The sequence below is a fragment of the Phascolarctos cinereus genome, unplaced genomic scaffold (assembly GCF_003287225.1).
Source record: "Phascolarctos cinereus isolate Bilbo 61053 unplaced genomic scaffold, phaCin_HiC Scaffold_726;HRSCAF=1367, whole genome shotgun sequence".
NCBI classification, from domain to species: domain Eukaryota; kingdom Metazoa; phylum Chordata; class Mammalia; order Diprotodontia; family Phascolarctidae; genus Phascolarctos; species Phascolarctos cinereus.
The window spans coordinates 373124998-373145246 of NW_027556098.1; the positions used below are offsets into that span (position 1 = coordinate 373124998).

At 50.9% G+C, this 20249-nt stretch overlaps 1 protein-coding gene across 1 annotated transcript in view; it reads right to left on the reverse strand.

The window, feature by feature from the left end:
• Positions 1-19256, reverse strand: part of RPS6KA1 (ribosomal protein S6 kinase A1) — a 67800-nt gene extending 48544 nt beyond the window's left edge. Inside the window, exons 1-2 of the mRNA XM_020983203.1 lie at positions 19100-19256; positions 11641-11685 (exon numbers count right to left, since the gene is read on the reverse strand). Coding sequence (XP_020838862.1) covers positions 11641-11685; positions 19100-19162 — 108 coding nt within the window. The 5' untranslated portion in view covers positions 19163-19256. The remainder of the gene's footprint in view (positions 1-11640; positions 11686-19099) is intronic.
• Between the last annotated feature and the right edge of the window lie 993 nt (positions 19257-20249).

Genomic DNA, 20249 nt, shown 5'->3' on the forward strand with positions numbered 1-20249 from the left:
GATCTGGTCTAATCCCCCCATTTTACAAATGAGGAAAGTGAGGCTTTGGGGTAAAGTAAGTTAAGGTCACATAGCTATTCAGCAGGAGAGCTAGCATTTGAACCCAGGTCCTTTCCATTCTATTATACTACCTTCTCGGCCACTTGGAGGAGATGTACTCCCCCACATTTGGAAACCCCTTGTTAAACTGAGGAAAATCACACAGGAAATAAGTTAAGAACATTCTCAAAATAATAAATCCCCAGGGGAACCAGGCTCCTGGCTATCATATTCTTTAGGCTGGCATTCAAGGCCTGCCTACAATGTGATCCCAGGAGAGCTCCCCACCTTATTTCCCATTATTCCTCCAGGAGGAATAAATACACTCTAACCAGAATGCTCTCTTCCCTGCCCTCTCCACTCCCCACCCCCTGCAAAGCAGGCCCATTCAGTCTCCAGGCTGGGCTCACTGTCATCTCAGAACACAAACCATTCCTGCTGGAGGGAGCCTTACAACCCAGAATGCTAGAGGTCCAATGGTTCTCGGAGAACATCTGCTCCAATCCTTTCATTGGTAAAATGAGGAGATTGAGGCCCACAGAGAAGCAATGGGGCCTACTTCTGCCAGTCAATCAATATCCCCAAGGGTAGTGAGGTGGCACAGTGGATGGAATACTGGCCCTGCAGTCAGGAAGACCTGAGTTCAAATCCAGCCTTAGACACTTGACACTTACTAGCTGTGTGACCCTGGGCAAGTAATTAACCCCAATTGCTTCACCAAAAAAAAAAATCAATATCCCCCCTGGACAAATTACTTCTCTCTTCTAGTCCTCAGTTTTCTCACCAACAGATAAATAATCGGCCAGACAAGCATTTTTTAAGCACTTACTGTACATCAAAACCTGACAGCTGGGGGGGCAGTGCACAGAGCACTGGGCTTGGAGTCAGGAAGACTCATCTTCCTGAGTTCAAATCCAGCCTCAGACACTTACTGGCTGGGTGACCCTAGGCAAGTCACTTCACCTGTTCGCCTCAGTTTCCACATCTGTAAAATGACCTGGAGAAGGAAATGGCAAACCACTCCAGTATCTCTGCCAAGAAAACTCCAGATGAGGTCATGGAGAGTCGGACACAGCTGAAATAATACATGGCAGACCCTGGGCTAAGGTGTTTCTCCAACTTTTCTTGCTCAGTGCCTCCCCTTCCCTCTTCTCATTCTCCCTGAAAGTCCCACAGCTCTCTTTCTGACCTCATCACTCATTTGAAGCTGTTTTCTCCAAAGGCACTGGGGATCTCTGAGCCGCCATGTTGGGGCGGTCTTTTCTCAGTCCTCCTTCTTGACTCCTCTGGCATCTGACACCACTGACTGGCTTCTCCTCCTAAATATTCTCTCTTCCCAGGGTTCTCCTGACCCTGCTCCCTCTCGGTTCTCCTTCCCATCTGACTGCTCCTCCTCATCTCACATCCTCATCTCCACATCTCACCCACTCACTGTGAGGGTCCCTAAAGCTCTAGCATGTGGCCTTCTGCTCTGCTCCACGTTCCCTCTCCCAGGGGTTTAAATGCGTGCTCTACTCTAATGCATCTGTCACTCCTGTCTCCACCTACAGCAGCTCCACGGCCACCACCCAGGGAAGGGCCCCATTCCCTCTCACTGGACCACGGCAATGGACTCCTAATCTGCCCCCGCCACAAGCCTCTCTCAACTCCAATCCATCCCCATTGAGCTGCTCGGGTGTTTTCCTAAAGCACAGGTTTGATTACGTCACTCCCTACCCAATAAATTTCAGTGTCTCCACATTACCTATAGAATGGCAAAATAACAAAAACCTTCCATTACCTGCCCCCAACCAACCCTTCCAAACTTATTATTCACTAAGCGGTGCTACGGATAGAGCGCAGAGCCTGGAGTCAGGAAGACCTGAATTCAGATTTGTCCTCAGATACTTACTAGCTGTGTGACCCTGGGCAAGTCACTTCACCTGTTAGCCTCAGTTTCCTCATCTGTCAAATGGGGATAATAATAGAACCTACTTAGCGAGGTTGTGGTGAAGAGCAAATGAGATAATTGTAAAGCACTTAGGACAGTACCTCATACATTGTTGTCATTCAGTCATTCAGTCTGACCTTCATGACCCCAAATAGGGTTTTCTTGCCAAAGATATGGGAGTGGCTTGCCATATCCTTCTCCAACGTATTAAGGCAAACAGAAGTAAGCCCAGGGTCACACAGTTAGTATCTGAGGCTGAATTTGAACTCAGGTCTTTCTGACTGTACCACTCAGCTGCCTGCCTGGCACATGGGTTATAATAATTACCACTACTTTTTTTTTGTCTAGGCAATGGGGTTGAGTGACTTGCCCAGGGTCACACAGCTAGTGAGTGTTTTGTGTCTGAGGCTGGATCTAAACTCAGGTCCTCCTGAATCCAGGGCCGGTGTTCTCTCCACTGCGCCACCTAGCTGCCTCTACTACTACTTCTACTACTGCTACTGTTACTGTTACCACTGCTACTCCCCTTCATACACACTACACTGTAGCCAAGCAGTTAATTGTTCCTCATAGATAACACTTTATCTCCCACCTCCATGCCTTTGCACCAGCTGTCCCCTGCACCTGGAAAGCCCCCCCTCTTCACCTCTGCCTTGCAGAATTCCTAGTTTCCTTGAAGGCTTAGCTCAAGCCCCTTTCACACGAGGTCTTTTCTGACCCCCACACCACCCTTTCCCCCATATTCCTTCCCAGATTTCCTTGTATCTATTTGCTCTGCATTTATGCATGTATATCCAGAAGGTAAGCTCCGTATGGCCAGGGGCTGGTGTGGTCTTGTCCTCGTATCTCCTATGCCTAGCACAATGTCAGGCACACACCCTTACGGGATGAATCCCCAGAGAGAGAAAACACATTTAAAAAAACGGCACCGAGGAAGACGGAGACCGGAAGATAAGATCAAGTGGAGATAGGACAAATATCTGTGCTGGAAACAACAGATTTGAGGGTATCAAAGCATCTGGCTCAAGATATCTGAAACAACTGGGGGGAAAAAAATCACAGATGGTATTACTACCCAAAAGGCATGTTCAGGAAGACATCCCTAACCGCGGAGTGATGTGGGAACAGCACCAGAAGAACAATTTCTACAACAACCCTGATCACAGAAACAACTTCAGAAGACGCAAGAACTCGGATCAATGCAATGACAGAACCAACAATGGAGCACACTATCCACCTCCTGACAGAGAGGTGGCGGACTTAAGGTGCAGGACGAGACACACATTTTTGGACCTGGCCAATGTGGGAATTTGATTTGTTAGGTAAAACATGTTTGTTACAAGGATTCTTCCCCCTTCATGGGCAGGGGACCCCCTTAGATCTATCCACATATCCCTGGGGGATCCTCAAATCCTCTATTACGTCACAAGTCAGCAAGCATTTATTAAGCACCTACTATATGCCAGGGAAAAATAGTCCTCTCCCTTAAGGAGCTCACAACCTAATGAGTAACAACATTCAAACAACTGTGTACAAACCAGATATATGCAAGAAAGGTGGAGGAGAATCTCAGAGGGAAGGATTAGCATTAAGAGGGATCTGGCAGAAAGTGAGATTTGAGCTGGGACTTGAACAAAGCCAAGAGGTGAAGATGAAGAGGGAGAGAATTCCAGGCCTGGGGGACAGCCAAAGAAAATGGCCTCTTAAGAAGCCCCAACACAGAGCATTAAAGTCTGCAAAATATTCTACCAAATGATATCTCATTTAAGTCTTCCAATAGCCCTTGGACATAGGTGCTACCATTACTCCCAATTAAGAGATGAGGAAACTTTAGGTGTGAGGGAAAGAAAACTGTTTTTCTGTTTGTTTCTTTTTTTTTTTCCTTTTTCCTTTTTGGTGAGGCAACCAGGGTTAAGTGATTTGCCCAGGGTCACACAGCTAGTATGTGTCAAGTGTCTGAAGCTGGATTTAAACTCAGGTCCTCTTGACTCCAAGGCCAGAGCTCTATCATTGCACCACCAAGCTGTCTCTTTTTCTTTCTTTTTTTTTGCTAGGCAATGGGGTTAAGTCACTTGCCCAAGGTCACACAGCTAGTAAGTGTTAAGTGTCTGAAACTGGATTTGAATTGAGGTCCTCCTGACTCCAGGGCAGGTGCTCTAGCCAAAGAAAACTTTTTAATTCATTGAAAAAAAAATCTAATTTTTGAAAAAGACATCAGGAACTTCTGACTCACACAACACTCTCTTATCACAAGGCAATCTTCATGAGAAAGACCTACCCGTAGAGCAAAGATGTCCGGGGTAAAAAGAGGAGACAGGAACAAGCAGGCCTTCACCAACACTACTCTGTGGTAGGCCTCATCTTTATGGTCACAACTGTCTGAAGGCGGCAGAGAATATTAGATCTATTTTGACTACTGTTTGTTTGTTATGAAAAAGACATTTGACCTGTCATAGCAAATGCAGCCATAAAGGCTCTCTGCCAACAGGGTGGCCCCCAGGCACATGTTGAGATTGTGTGAGACTCTGAGGGAGATGCCACCGAAGAAATAACTGTTCAATGATTGATAATATTGAGTGAAGCGTGAAATAAGGAGGTCTACGTCTGCCAAAGGTGCCTGCCCCGATGTGGGAAATGTTTGGCAAGCGATGGGAATGAGAGACAGATTCCCTGGAGATGGGGGGGTCTCATCTAGGTGTTCCTATCTGTGGAGGACATTTCTATAGAAGTCCTGCAGAGGGATCTATGACCATCCACTTGGGCAAGAGGGTGGTCCAACATTCCCCCCACGGAACGACCAAGTGCATGATGTCTCTGGATGGACGATGGTCCATTGGGCTGGCTCAACTGGGAGCACCTCTTAGACAGAAATGAACAGGAGGAGGAGAGGGAGCTAAATACAACTTGGGGAAAAGCCCAGCACTTCCAGTGAGCCCAAGCTGCTCCCTGAAAACAAGACAAAAAACCCAGTATTTGTAATCTCAGCATTCTGCTGGTGATGCTACAAATCATGGCACTTCCATCATTTCTGAAGAGTCGAAGCTGTAGGACACCAAGGGAAAAAAATGACGTGTAAGAGGGCACCAGCAATGACTTATTTATAAGAAGTGACATCAACAATATTATCTAGGAGATAGAGCACTGGAAGAGGTGGCAGGCTAGGCAAGATTCGCAAGCAAAGGTCAACTCATGAACAGCCCAAGTTTCTTGGTACTGTGTGACTGATGATAAGGAAGGGGGAAAAAAGCATTTATTAAGCACTTACTGTGTGCTAGGCACTGTGCTAAGCACCTTATAAATATTATCTCATTTGATCCTCACAACCATCTTGGGAGATGGGTGCTATTATAATCCCCATTTTACCATTGAGAAAACTAGGGCAGATAGAGGTTAAGTGACTTGGCCAAGGTCACACAGTTAGGAACTATCTGAGGCTGGATTTGAACACAGGCCTCCTGATTCCAAGCCCAATGCTCTATCACTGTGCCCTAGCGAGGGTGGCACAAAACAAAGGAAAGCATAAACCCAGGATGTATACATCTGCCAAACAAAGGCCTCCAGCATACCACACAGACATCCATACGAGGATAATAACTGACATTCATACAGATCAGGAGTTCTTAACTTTTTTGTTTTGTGGACCCCTTGGGCAGTCTGGTGAAGCTTATGGACCTCTTCTCAGAATTACGTTTTTTAAAAGAGAAAATACAGTGTTCCAAAAGTCTTAGATAAATTTTGAGCTAACTTAAAACTATACTGAGACTTTTGGGATGCCCTGTATATAGGATTACAAAGAAAATCAATTATGTTGGAGCATAGTTATCCAAATATTAAAAAGAAAAAAATTCATAGAGTCCTCTGAAATCCATCCAAGGATGTCTTAGGGATCAATGGACCCCAAGTCAAGAACCCCTAATATAGGTCTGGCACAGTGGACAGAGTACTGGGCCTGCAGTCTGGAAGACTCATCTTTCCTGAGTTAAAGACACTTAATAGCAGTGCGACCCTGGGCAAGTCACTTAACCCTCTTTGCCTCAGTTTCCTCACCTGTAAAATGAGCTGGAGAAGGAAATGGCAAACCACTGCAGTATCTATGCCACAAGAACCCCAAAAGGGGTCACCAAGAGTCAGACACAACTGAAAAATGATGAAATAACAAAAGTTTGCTAAGTGTTACAAACGTTATCTCATTTGAACTTACAGTAGTCCTAGGAGCAGATTCTACTGTTAGTCCTATATCAGAGATAAGGAAACTTCAGGTGCCAAGAGGCTGGCTGGTCACCCAGCCCGTAAGCATCTGGGTGGGGCCTGGCAGCTGGGTCTTCCTGCTTCCAAGTCCAAAAGGCAGACATTATGGTGTGTGATCTGTAGTCTAATCCCGAGGGAAGGTGACGGGAGGAGAGAGACTAGAGTCGCAATGGCTGAGAGCGGCTGGGACCTGGGACCCTCTGCAGGGAGTTCCTGCATCCAGAAGGTCGCCGATCCACTCTGGGAGGGGCAGAACACCCCCGATCCCACCCTGCATTCAGGAAGCTGCCCAGTAAAGTCCAGGATTCTAGAATGTACCCATGAACTCAGGCAGAAGCGTCCTGAGAGGCTGACTGGAGCTGGGTGGGAGAGGTCGGACAGGTGTATTCAAGGACAAAGATGCCATCCTGATATGGGAAGGCAGTAAAAGAATAACAACAACGACGATGACAGTGAGCTAGGCTTTATACAGTACTTTAGGGCTGACAAGCCTCTTTATGAACAACAATAATAAGAGCTAACATTTATTTAGTGCTTACTACGTGCCAAGCACTATGCTAAGAGCTTTGCAAACATATTTCATTTGAGCCTCGAAACCTCCATGGGAGGCAGGTGCTATTATTATCCCCTTTGTACAGATGAGGAAACTGAGGCAGACAGAGGTTAAGTGACTTGCCCTGAGTCACACAGCTTGTAAGCATCTAAGGCAAGATTCAAACTCAGATTTTCCAACTCCAGCTCTATAACCTAGCCCAAAGAGAATTATGGACCAAATCAGGCCTGGAAAGAGCCAAATAGGGGCAGCTAGGTGGCGCAGCAGATAGCGCTTCGGCCTTGGAGCCAGGAGGACCTGAGTTCAAATCTGACCTCAGGCACTTGACACTTACTAGCTGTGTGACCCTGGGCAAGTCACTTAAGCCTGACTGACTAAGCAAAAAAAAAAAAAAGAGTTACAGGGACTAGCTGGGAGGGGGTAGCCTTTTTTATACTTCTCTCCCATGGACTACACTTGATTGTTTTATTTTATTTTATTGATGCCTTTAAATCACATAGGATGGGCAGGCATGGATAGGTGGGGATCTGTATCATTGGAAATAATAATGATAATAATAATAATGGTAACAATAATAATAATAATAATAATGATAATGACATTTATATAGCACTTACTATGTGCCAGGCATTGTGCTAAGCACATAACAATTATTATCTCCTTTGATCCTCACAATGACCCTGGGCTATTATGATGCCCATTTTACAGATGAGGAAAAGAGGCAAACAAGTAAAGTGATTTGTCTAGGGTCGCACAGCTAGCAAATGTCTCAGGCCAGATTTGAACTCAGGTCTTCCTGACTCCAGGCCCAATATTCTATACTTCGAGTCACTGGCTACCTCAGCAATAGAATGTCTGTGTTACAGAAGCACAGCACGGTGGAGAGAGCTTTGGATTTGATTGTTGGAGGACCTGGGTTCAGCCACCACCTTGGACAAATGATTTCATTTCCCAGGCCTCAGTCCCCTCACCCGGAGGAAAATGAGGTGGTTGGGCCTGCATGGTCTCTGAGGGCCCTTCCAGCCCTGAGTACCAAATCCTGTGAAATCACAGATCAAATGGACATTTACTTATTTACAAGGGAAAGGAGAATATACAAATTCTGCTCTCAGCAAGCAGTTATGCTGTCCTCTTCAGCAGCCCAGGAGAAAGCCCAGAAGGCCCAGCTGGGCAGCATCAGTCACGACTTGAACCCAGGACTTTTGACTTTGAATCCAGACAGCCTCTCTGCTCTGAGTGGGAAGTGGCTGCTAATGCTTTCTCTCCCTACTCAAATAATCAGGTGTCTGGTGGCTCCCCAAGACACTGGGGACACCTTGAGAGCAGCTCTGTACCCTGGTGCCTTGCACACACAATGGGAGGGACTTGATAAATGTTTCTCGGACTAGACCGAGGGGTGCCTCCACCCTCTCCAAACACCTTGAGCAGGAGAGGCCTGACAAGAAACAGTTCTGTGGGCCCTTCTGCCACTCCCAGGCCTCGCCTCCCATCTGGGTAACAGGAGAAGCAAAGTCCATCTGAAATTGCTCATACACAGCTGGGCAGCTCCATCCTCGGAACTGGGGTGAAAACCCTGAGCTGGGCAAGAGCAGACAGCTGGGCACAGGGACAGGTAGGAGGGTATAGACAGGTGCTAACTGACATCTTGGACTTCCTGATTAAAGGGTATGGCTCCACCCAAAGTAAAGGTGACGTTTTCATAGTACGAACCTACTCACAAAGCACCTCCCTCTCCATATCCCTAGAAGTATCATTATCCCCATTCTACAGGTAGGAAAACCGAGGCTCAGAACCAAGGAAGGGACTCAACCCCGGCCCAGGGGTGCTTAGCTGTGCTAGGTCCTAGGAGATTTCTCCCAGGTTTGGCCCCCGCAATTCGTCATCTTCCCTCTAGGAGAAATCTGAATATACCATTCCTGAGGAGGCAGGAGGCCGGCCTGCTCCTAGCGGTGCGGGCACCGAGGTAGAAGAATACTTGGTGTCTTCAGTCCCAATCTTTCCTCCCTGTAGAAGGGGACCTGTTCCTCCCAGTTCTGAGAAAAAGGAAGTCTGACTCTGAATTGGTTCCACCATTGTGAGCATCACAGTATCCTAAATCTAGAAATCTGGGCAAGTCACTTCACCCTGTTTGCCTCAGTTTCCTCATCTGTAAAACGAGCTGGCGAAGGAAATGGCAAACCACTTCAGGATCTCTGCCAAGAAAACCCCACATGGGATCACAGAGAGTCAGACACGACTGAAACAACTCAACAGCAAAAATTGTTTCATTCCCCACCCCTGCGACTTCCTAGACCAAAAAGGCTTACCCTAGTTTCTGCTCTCCTGGATATGTTCTCTTCCCCAATTAGAGTACAAGCTTACTAAGGTTAGCTACTATCTCTTTAAAAAATTTAAATTAAAAAAGGGAAGCCATCCGGTCCAACCCCCTCATGTTAGAAATAAGGAAACTGAGGCACAGGGAGATTAAGCATTGTGCCCAGAGTCCCACAGGTAATAAACGTGAGTGGGATCTGAACCCAGGGCCGCTGCCTTCAGAGCCAGGACTCTTTCCACTGTACCAAGGGCAGTTTCCTCATCTGTAAAATGGGGGCAGGATTCTATGGCAGCCAAGAACTGCACTCAAAGTGGGTGCCCTTCGATGGGAGGGATGGTGGGTCAAGTGGTGAGACTGAGACGTGCGTGTGGTGAGGTATCGATGTGCTGTTAAAAACAGACAAATATGAGGAATTCTGGGAAACATGGGAAGATCTCTAACCACAGTGCAAACAAAGGATCCCTAAAAGGAAGCTAAACTCTGAGTAAGCAGAGACCAAATCAGGACACATCTCTCCCTCCCCACCTCCATCCTCCATAGCAGGGAGGTGGGGGACGACTTGGACAGAGTGCTGAATACACAGCCAGAGCAGGCCTGGCACTCTATCAGGGGTGAAAGGCTGGGGCCAAGGGGCCTCCGGCCTCACAACTGTCCACAGCGGACCTCAATGCTTCATCGCTCAGGGGCCTTGGTTTCCCCAGGATGAGGCTGGCTCTGTACAGGGCATTCTGCCGGGATGGGGAAGCATTCAGTGCTAGGCTATGTCCCCCACCTGCCCTGGGGTCCAGACCCCATCTCCCTCACCCTGGCCCAGCACCTCCAGTTTCTCAGTTGCCAGCCAGATGGTGGTGGGCAGTTCACTGGCTACTGGGGTCACCCCACCCCCATCCAAAGCTGGGCCCAGTAGGAGACATGGATGCCCCCCTCCCCTGGGGGCAGAGGCATCATTTCCTTTGCCCCCTTCCTCTCCTGTTTCCTGCCCCAGTTTGGTATTCCCCAGCTGCCCCCTATTCCCATTCCAGGCCTCAATTACTACCATGGAGTTAATACAGCAGCCACCAGTCCCTCTGGAAAGAGTTGGGCCTGCCACTGACCCAGGGGTCTCCATTCTCATCCTAGGACAGCATCGCATCTCGCACAGTGATTACCACTAATGAGCCTCTCTCCTTTCCCAGGGAACTCTCCCTATCATCCCGCCCCAACCTGTTATCACAGCAGGGGGACTGGGGCCAGACCCTGGGTCCCAAAGATTTCCATTCTGATCCAGCCTGTGGGGACAGAAGAAGGAGGGGTAGTGGGTCACCTCAGGCCCCCAAATCCCAGAGGGGAGGGGAGGGCGAGGCATGAAGGTGCAGCTCTGGAGGCTCAGAAGAGAGATGGATTCAAAGGCGGAACACCTGGGTTCGAGTCCTGACTATGATGCTACCTAGTCGCGTGACCTTGGTCAAATCATTTCCCTTCCTCTGGGCCTCAGTTTTTCTGAGGGGAGTAAAATGAGCGGGGTGCCCAAGTGAACAATAGGCTGTAAAACCTGGTGAGATCAGGTCCAAGCCTGCCGCAAGGATACTGTCTCCATGAGCCCACAACACTGAGCTCAGTAAACCCCAGAAGAGGCCCTGATCCTCTGCCCTCAGAGCAGCCTCGCTGACTGATCAGAAGCCCATCCTCCACCTCTCTGGGCCTCAGTTTCCCTATCTGTCTAATGAGCACAGTCTCCTATCCCTATGCCCTCATGGAGAATGACTACAGGCCCCCATCCAGACTGGAAAGCTGGACATCCAAACCCTCTGAGGAGTACAGAAGGACAAGAACCTTGGACTGGTGGGGTTGGGGGCAGAGAGGAGTTGTCAGAGCGCCTGTTTCCTAAAGTGGCTCTACCCTGACTGATGAGGCACAGGACTTTAAATAGGCCACTTCCTCTCTCCTGCTGGATCTGTAAAATGAAGGGCTTGCCCAGACCTCACACTCTGTTCTAAGGTCATTGCCAATGCTGACATTCTGTATCCTAACACACCTCCCGGTTCTGATCTTGTATGGTCTATTGCCCCACTCACCTCACCCATCTAAGTGGCTAGGTGGCATACTGCTGGACCAGGACTCAGGAAGACCCAAGTTCAAATCCAGACTCAGACACTCACTAGACCCTGGCCAAGTCACTTAATCTGTTTGCCTCAGTTTCCCTCACACTGTAAAACAGGAATAATGATAGTACTTAACTCCTAGGATTGTGGTCAAATGAGATAATACTTGTGAAGCATTAGTCCCTGGCACTTAATAAATGCTTCCTTCATTCCTTCTTTCCTTGTCTTCTTCCTTCCTTCTCTGTTTTCCTTCCTTCTTTCTTTCCTTCTCTTCCTTTTGTTTTCCTTCCTTCTTTGTTTTCCTTCCTTCCTTCCTTCTCTAGGAGAGATCCTACTTTCAGGGTGGGGGAGAGGTATGAGCACAGCCTCAGATTCTGCCTGGGAGGCTTGAGCCCCTCCTCCTCCTCCTCACTTGAGCCTAAAGTCTTCCCTCCCCCCTACTCCACCACTCCAAACCAGTCCCCTTGATTCTCACCTTGGAGGAAAGTCTTCCGGGGTCTTCTCCGGGAATTTGCCCATTCTAGAAAAAAAGAGATGGAGGAGGACCTGTCAGATCTGACTGGGATGTATAGCTTAATGACAAAGGCATGCCAGGACAGAACAGGGGGAACCTGGGGAGTTAATCTGTCTCTTCTGAGACGTCAAAGTGGGCCCCCTGGGACCCCGAACACCAAGGATGAGAATCGGCACCATGGCAGGGGGAATCCCAGCTTTTTGATCTAACCTGCTGCCTTCATTTGACAAACAAGGAAACTGAGGCTCCCTGAAGGGAAGGAATTTTCCCCAGGTCACTGTCAATGAGTGGCAGAGGCCATGCCTGTCCAGGAGAAGACGGAGAGTTTTGGGAGCAGGAGCCTCTCGTATCTTCTTCTAGGTTGACCCATATGGGAAAGATGAGGCAGGCCTGACCCAGGGATCCACCATGATACTGCTGATTGATCCAGTAAGCAGAAGACCATGAGAGTCAGAAGACCTTGGGTCATATACCAGCACCAACATGTCCTAGTGACCATGGGCAAGTATCTAACTCTGAGTCTCAGTCTCCTTATCTATATAATGGGCATAGTACTAACACTGCCTACCTCCCATGATTGTTGTCAGGAATGAAGGTACTTTTCACGCCTTATGGAAACAAATGAACAATTATGAGAACTGTTATCCTTTCTAAGAACCCTGCCTGGGAAGCCACATACGTGGGTTCTAGTCTGGCCAATGCCGTGGAGCAGCTATAAGGTACTAGACAAATCACTTTCTTTCCCTTGGGTCACAGAACTAGAGCTGGAAGGAACCTCACAGGCCATTCAGACTGAAGTGATTTACCTACGACCACATAGCACATAAGCATCAGAGTCAGAATTTGAACCCAGATCCTCTGACCCCAGAGCCAGGGCCTTTCCATAGCCTTCTCTGTTTCGTGGTGGTGGTGTGTGCTGGGGATGGGAGGTTAGACTAAATGGTTTCTAAGGGTCTCCCAGCTCTGACAATTTCTGTTCTGAGGCACCTCCTGGTTCCAACATTCCATGTTCTAAGGGCCCTTCCAGTGCCAACATTCTGTGCCCCTAAATCTCCTTCCAATTCCAATACTTTGTGTTCTAAGGGCCCTTCAAGCTCTAGCATTCCATGTTCTAAGGCCTTTCCTGGCTCTGACATTCTCTGTTGTAAGGTCCCTGCCAATTCCGAGCCATGAGGGAAACGTGACTCAGTCACTTCAGTTCCTCCTTTAGCCCCAGAATTCAGGCATCTGTCCCCCTCCCCCTGCCCTTTCCAGAAGGCCTCAAGCTATCACTGACACTGAGCCAAAGATAGATAGGTAAGTAGCCCAAGGGAAAGCACCCAGCCCAGCCTCACCCAAGGGTACCAATTCATCCATCCCCGCTTTGTTTTCAGCCCAAGGACTCTGGGCCATTCTCAGGAGGAAAAGCCAGGGAGTCCTCAATATTCTCCCTAGATTCAAAGAGTATTCCCCAAACTTAGACTCAGACGCAGACAGGTGGCACAGTGGATAGAGTGCTGGGCCTGGAATCAGGAAGACTCATCTTCCTGAGTTCAAATCTGACCTCAGGTACTTACTAGCTGTGTGACCCTGGGCAAGTCACTTCATCACTTTTGCCTCAGTTTCCTCATCCGTAAAATGAGCTGGAGAAGGAAATGGCAAACTACTCCAGTATCTTTGCCAAGAAAACCCCCACTGTGGTCACAGAGAGTTGGACATGGCTGAACAACAAACGCAGTCTCACCTACCCACTATGTGACTTAGGGGATCTGATTTCCCCAACTTTGGGCCCAAGTTCCCCGCCTCAGGAAGCGGGGTAAGACTGGGTAAGGCAGAGACCAGGGTTCATGGCACTTCAATGGCCTTGCCTGTATCTTCCTCCACCAGCCCTCCTCCCCAGATCCGGGCAGCAGCCAGCAGAGCCATGCCCTGTTACATAACCCCTCCCTTCCTCTCTTCCCCTGGGACATCCCTCCTTCCAAGCTTTTAATTCCCCTTAATCTCCCCAGAACAGAGTTCAACTGTCCAGCCCCTCCCCCTCTGAATCCCTGGCTTGGTCCAAGTCCTCACACCCTATGCTGAAGCCCAGTAGAGAGCTTGTCCAGGCTGGAAACCAGCATGCCACAGGCCATATCCCCTCCCCGTGCCTGCCTTCTCCTTCTGGAGCACTGCACAGTAGGAAAAAGGACAGGCTGACATGCACATGATAATAATAACATGATAATAATAACGCTTTAAGGTTTGCAAACTGTTAACAAGTATGATCTCATCTGATGCTCACAGCAACCCTGTGAGGTTGGTGCCATTATTATCCCCATTCTACAGATGAGCAAGCTAAAGGCAACAAAGGTTAAGGTGACTTGCTCGCCCAGGGATGTAGGGAAGGGGTAGGAGGGGCACGAGAAAGATGTCCACTTGGATAATCCAAAAACTATTCCCCTGAAATAAACTGGCTGAATTGAAATTAGCAAATCTTTTAACTAACCTTACTCCACCTGTGTCCAATCTAATTAGCCCAGGGTCAAACTCCGCCTGCCTCCCTCTCCGTAAGGGCCCACGATGCCTCTCTGACCAGCTCGGACTCCTTATATCTCAGGCAGCATCCCTGCCTGCTGGCACTCATGCTGTCTGAGGAAGAGACCCTCAGTCTGTGTCTGAGCCGGAGCTTTTTCTAGCAAAGTGAATCATGTCTCCTCTGACTTAAGGAGATGCCATGGTACATGTAGAATCTGGCCACTTGGGTCTCAATCCTGCCTTCGATATTTATATCCCGTGTGACTTTGGGAAAAGTCACTGAAGCTCTTTAAGTCTCAGTTCCCTCATCTGTGACATAAGGAGGTTGGACTGAGGTCTCCCAGAATTCTGGACTGGTGACCCTCTCAGTTCCTCCCAGAAGCAGGCTTGGCCCAAAGGGAGCCCCGAGAACAGAATAAGGAAAGGGGTCTGGTGAAGATGAGCAAGATGGGGAGTAGGTCCTGCAGCCCCCCCAGGGTAGGCAGAGCGAGCCCCAGCCTGCTTGGTGGACTCCATAGTGGTTTCTGATGGGTGTCTCAGTCCCACCCCTTCCTTCCCCCACCAAAGCAAAAGAACTGGTTTGGGGGAGGGGGGAGGGGCAAGGGTTTGACTTCCCGTGAAACTGAGGAGCAGATGGAGGAAGAAAACACTGGCTACCACAGAGACAGGAAGCGGCCAGCCTCGGGCACCAGGTTCAGATGCCAGCCTTGGCATCATCCCTGTTGGTCACCCTGGGGCTGCGTGCCAGGGCTGATCAGTATGCCTACCCCTTGGCTGAGGCCTAGGCACAGGAAGAGGGGAAGAAGGTGCGGACATGGACTGTTGCCTGGTTCAGAACACTCCCTTCTTGGGGACTCCTCTATTTGGTATTGAAAGCCCTCCACACAGTGCCTCCCCACTACCTTTCCAGGTTCACTGCACATTACTCTTCCTCATGGGGGGCTACAGTTGGGCCAAACTGGACTGCTTTCTGTTTGCCTTAAGGTCCATCTGTTTCCATCTCCCACCTCTGGGACTTTGCACAGGCAGGTCCATACACCTGGAGTGCTCTCTTCGCAATTGACTCAAGCACGACTTCCTAAGCAAGGCCTACTGGATCTCCTTGTTGACAGCGCCCACCCTCCCAGAAATTACTTTGTATCTATCTTGTTTATGTGTATACATGTGGTTTCCAAGTAGAATATAAGTTGTGTGAAGACAGGGACTGTTTCTTTGTATCCCTGGTATATAGGAGACACTGAGAATCATAGATTTAGGGACCTTAGAGGTTATCTGGTCTAACCTCCTTATCTTACAGCCAAGGAAACTGAGGCTTAGATGGAAATGAGTTGATTAAGGTCCCTGAGCTAGTAAGGGACAGAGCTGGGTCTGGCAGAGCTAACTCAGGTCCCCAGCCTCTCCCTTGTAGAACCCAAGATTTACAGAGCCCTGCCTGATTATGGCTTGGCTGCACTCCCCACCTGCCCCTGGCCCTAAGCAGTAACTCACATTTCTCAGACACCTTGAGGTTTACTTTCTTCACAACAGTCCTATGAAAATAATCTGCCCCATTTTACAGAGGAGGAAACTGAGGTCAAGAGAGCCGTGACTTGCCTAAGATACATAGCAAGTCAGCAGCACAGCTGGGAGCAGCCCAAGCCTCCTGCTATGTCCCTCTAACAGCCATGGCTTTGCCCATCTTAGGCAGGAAGGCGTAGGGTGAAGGGGAGCAGCTCTGCTGGGCTCCAGGAGGCCCAACTCCCTGTGGCCCCACTGTGCTCCTCCCCCACAATACCCAGGCTGATTCAGCCCAGGAGCCTTGGTGGCAGTAGCACCTATACCTGGAGGTCAGGCTGACTATCGGTTACATGTCACTGGGGGCTGAAAGCAGACACGGTGTTCCGGGGAGAACAGCAAGGCCCCTGTTCTCTTGTGAGAACAGCCCAGCCCTCTGGGGCTGGCTTCAGCCACCCGCCCGGCCCCACAGCTCCTGTTACCCAAACAATAACATGCACTCAGTCTTCTGGCACCTTCTATGGAGTCAGTGGGCTGGGGCTCTGGGAGCTAGGGGAAGGAGGGCCAGGATGGGTACCTTTGTCCCAAGGCTGGCCCCATATCGGGGGGGGGGCGGCTGACTAGGATGTCCATCTCTGTAGCTCTTGAGAGGAGGTGAAGAGAAGGGGGGTCCTGGCCTTGGGCAATAAGGCCCCAGTCCTCTCAAAAGAAACAGAAACAGAAGCAGAGTGACTGGTTTGGGATTACCTTGTGCATTTAAGAGAAAGTGAGAAACAGAACCTGAGTTGTACAACTGCTGTAAGAAAACTGGCAGGGCCCAACCCCTTGATTCTACACTGGGGGAAACTGAGGCCCAGAAAAATGACGGGGCTGTGGGATCATAGACTGAGAGCTGCAAGAGGCCCTGGAAGTCACCTAGCCCAGTGCCCTCATTTTATAGATAAGGAAGTAGGATTTGAATCCAGGTCCTGTGTTACATCCACTGCCTCTCAACAGCAAGGTAATCTACCTATTGGCAGAGATGGCATTAGAACCCAAGTCTCCCCCACCCCAATTCCACATGACCGCCACTCAATGTATGGGGATGCAGGAAGGAGGTCCTTGCACCCAAAGGGATGGCCAACTCTGCTATCATTCTACCCATTTGCCCATACCTCCACTTTCAGACCAAGCCATCTCCAAGCTGGGATCCTAACCTGGAATCTCTAAGCGAGATTCCTTAAAGGAGTCAGAGTAGGGGATGGGGATGGAAAGCCTGAGCCTCCTGCTGAGACCAGGAACCCTTCCCTGCCAGCATGACCTCAGGGCTAGACACTCTGTCCTCTCCCCCTCTTAGCCTGTCCTTGTCCCTCCCCTTTCCCTAAAAGTGAATGTAAAGGGCTTCCCTATAGCCAGGACACCAGGACTCCTGGGTCCCTTAGGAGAAGTACAAAGATCAATCAGAGGCAGAAGCCTTATCCATCTCCCTTGGCCTGGCCTGCCCCACCCTGGCACCTCTGCTCCCCAGGACCTACTCCCCCACCCCCACCCCAGCATGGTGAGGGAAAAGGAGCAGAAACAAGGCCAGCCTCAGCTCCTCACCTCTCCTCGGGTGAGTGAGTGAGCTAGGGAGCCGGTGAGTCAGCGGGATGGTGATACTGGGCCTGTAAAACTTCATGGCAAGAATCCCAGGACAATTTACTTCAAATTGCTCCTTCAGGGCTGTTACCTAATCCCCCCACAGGGCCCACCCCCAAATCTCCTGCCACCCCCTTTAAAGGCCCAGCAGCAGCCAGCCACACTGGGGGCTGAGAGGCCCCTCTGCATGACCCAAGGAGCAGGTCCCCCTTAGTACCTCCCTTAGGCCTAGACCTGAGCTCCAAGAACTAGGGATCATGCCTACTAAAGTGCCCATGGAAGCACATGCAGGGATGGGCAGGTGATCTGGGCCCCGGGGCCCTGCGTGCCAGGGCAGCAGCCAGAAGGAGATCTCCTGCTCCTCTCTGATGGAAATGAGGGCCCAGGGCCTGGCTCACTCAGCTTCCCCAGAGCATCAAGCTTGGTGGTGATCCAGTTCTTAGCCTGCGCCCAGCTAGGCAACAGCACCTGGGGACTTAGGCTTTGGTGCCCAAGCCCTCTCCAAGTTGGGCTAACATCTAGCAAAAGGACTGGGACAGAAGCTGCCTCTTAAGCTGGGAAAGGGAAGTGGAGATACCCCAGGAGAGACTGCCTTTTTTCCAGAAACAGGAGGAAGGGGTAGGAGCCAATACTGTGCCCTCAGGTAGGGGTGGTGGTGCTGTTGGTGGAAAGGCTATACTCCCAGCTCTAGACCTATGTTCTTATGTTTTACTAGCTCTGGGCATTCTCATCCCTCACTCCCCCCAGCCCTAGAGGATCTTGTCCAAATTGAGCTCTCAAAAATCACCCTGAAGGGGCCCAGGGACCTCATCTCCCCTACTTCTGAAGATACTGTAATTTGGAGGTAAAACTCAGAAACAAGGTGTCCTCCTCCCTGGGGCGACAGGTCTCTGAATCGAGCCCCTGCAGGGAGGATCATAGGAACCATTGGCAGGAAACAGGCACTGGCATCGTTCCTGGGACCCATAAGGACATCCCCTTTGGTGGGGGGGACTTAGTTGGCCCAGCCTTGCCAAGCACAGTAGCCTGATATGGCAGAAAGCAGCCACCTCTCCAGGATGGGGAAAGATCAAGCCCGCGGGCAGCCAGCCGCAACCGGGGACTGCAAGAATAGAGACCTGTTTGGGAACAGGCTAAATCCAGAAGGGGAAAACTACTGGACAGACGGTTCCATAGCTCATGCCAGCACTCTGGCATCCGGGCATTCCTACTCCTACCTGGTCGTACTGGGGAGTTCAGGAGAGCTCCTGCCTGAGCGACGTCCCCCCCCCCGCCCCCAGTCAAGGTGTGTGAGTATGAGGGGTGGGGCGGCTGGTCTCCCGGGACAAGTGTGTATAGGGAGGGGGAACACTCTCACAGCCCTCCCCACTTCACACACACAGAAGGCTCATCTGGAAAGAAAACTCTGGCTCTGGGCTCCCCCTTCTCCTATCCTTCCTCACCTGGCCCTAGGGAGCCGCCCGGACCGACTCTCCCTTGGACGCTCTGTCCCGGGAGCCACACGGGATGGAGGGGCGTGTCTTAGGGGCAGATTTTCCCCTCTAGCCCTGGGTTTCTCCTAGCCGAGGGCAGCCCGGGGGCGGGGGTGGGGGTGGTGGCGGGTGAGGCGCGGAGGGAAGAGCGATGCTGCTTGACTGGGGAGGGGGTCAGCGGGAGATCCAGCTGTTCCTCCCCCTGCCGCCAGCTGCAGCGCCGTCTTTGTCTCCCCCGGGCTGGGGGCTCCCATTGTACCGGGCCCAGCCCAGGCCGGATCCCAGGAGGTCCCGCCCGCCGCAGCCCCGGGACCCGATAGCCCTGGACACCCAGCCCCACTCACCTCGGGATCCAGTGGCAGCAGCTCGGTGAGTGGCCAGGGCTCCCCGAGCTGGGCGAGCGGCATCGTGCCGGCGGCCCCTGGGGCTGGCGCAGCTCAGGCTCCGGCTCCCGCGCCCCGCGCCCGGAGCCCAGTACCCCACGCACCGCTCCTGCACTTCTTACTCTCTCCGTCCGCGCTGCCCCAGGGGGTGGGGCCCCGCCGCCGCTGCCGCCGCCGCCGGCGGACCCGCCGCTCCATTGGCTACCTGCGGCCCGCGGGGAGGTTGGGCCACGCCCCCGCCCCTCCCCGCTCCGCTGCTTTCCCCCATCCCCACCCGGGCGCCGAATTCCCGGAGTAATCTTCCCCTCCCACCCCTGCCCCCCACCCCCATGCACATTCCCGTTCCTTCTGGGCCCTAGCCGCTGCTCCCTTGAGGGTCCCCGAGTCGCCCCACCCCCCACCCGGCAGCCCCATTAACCCTTGCACTGCCCTGCCTCTGGGGCCATTCTCTCCCCTCCCCCACTCAGCGCATCTGGGGAGCTTCTGCTCCAGATGTTGAATTGATGCTTTTCTCCAAGTGACAGCCATCAAGAGGCTCTCAGGCCAAGAGTGGGGTTGGGAGACCCAGATGAGAGTCTGAGACTGGGATCTTAGGTGTCATCCTTCCCTTCATCCCTATCCCTGAAATGGCTCCTTTCCTCCGAGAGGTGTCCACAAGTTGTCCTGTTCATAGAAGTCTGTGGCAGAGGAGCAGTAGGGGCCCAGGGCTCACCCCTGGCCCCAACCATCCCTACTTCCCATTGAGTTCTAGTCCTGGTATATAACCTCTCCTGGGGGACAACCCTCTTCCCATTCCTCTGGTAAAAAATTAGCAAGACCTGTATCTTTCCTCAAGACTGGGGGAGGTGGAGAGTGGGAGAGAGGTAGTCCCTTATTCCAAGTCTTAAAACATCCACCATTAAAACATAGCTCGTTAGAGCTGGCTGGGATCTTAGAACAAAGAATATCCAAGCTGTCAGGAACCTTAGAATACCGAAAATTCCAGCAGGAAAGAACCTTAGAACACAGAAGAGTACAGCAGGAAGGGTCATTAATTAGCACAAAGAATGTTTGAACTGGAAGAGACCTTAATTGAAAGTTAAAGTGGACAGAGTACTGGATTTGAAGTCAG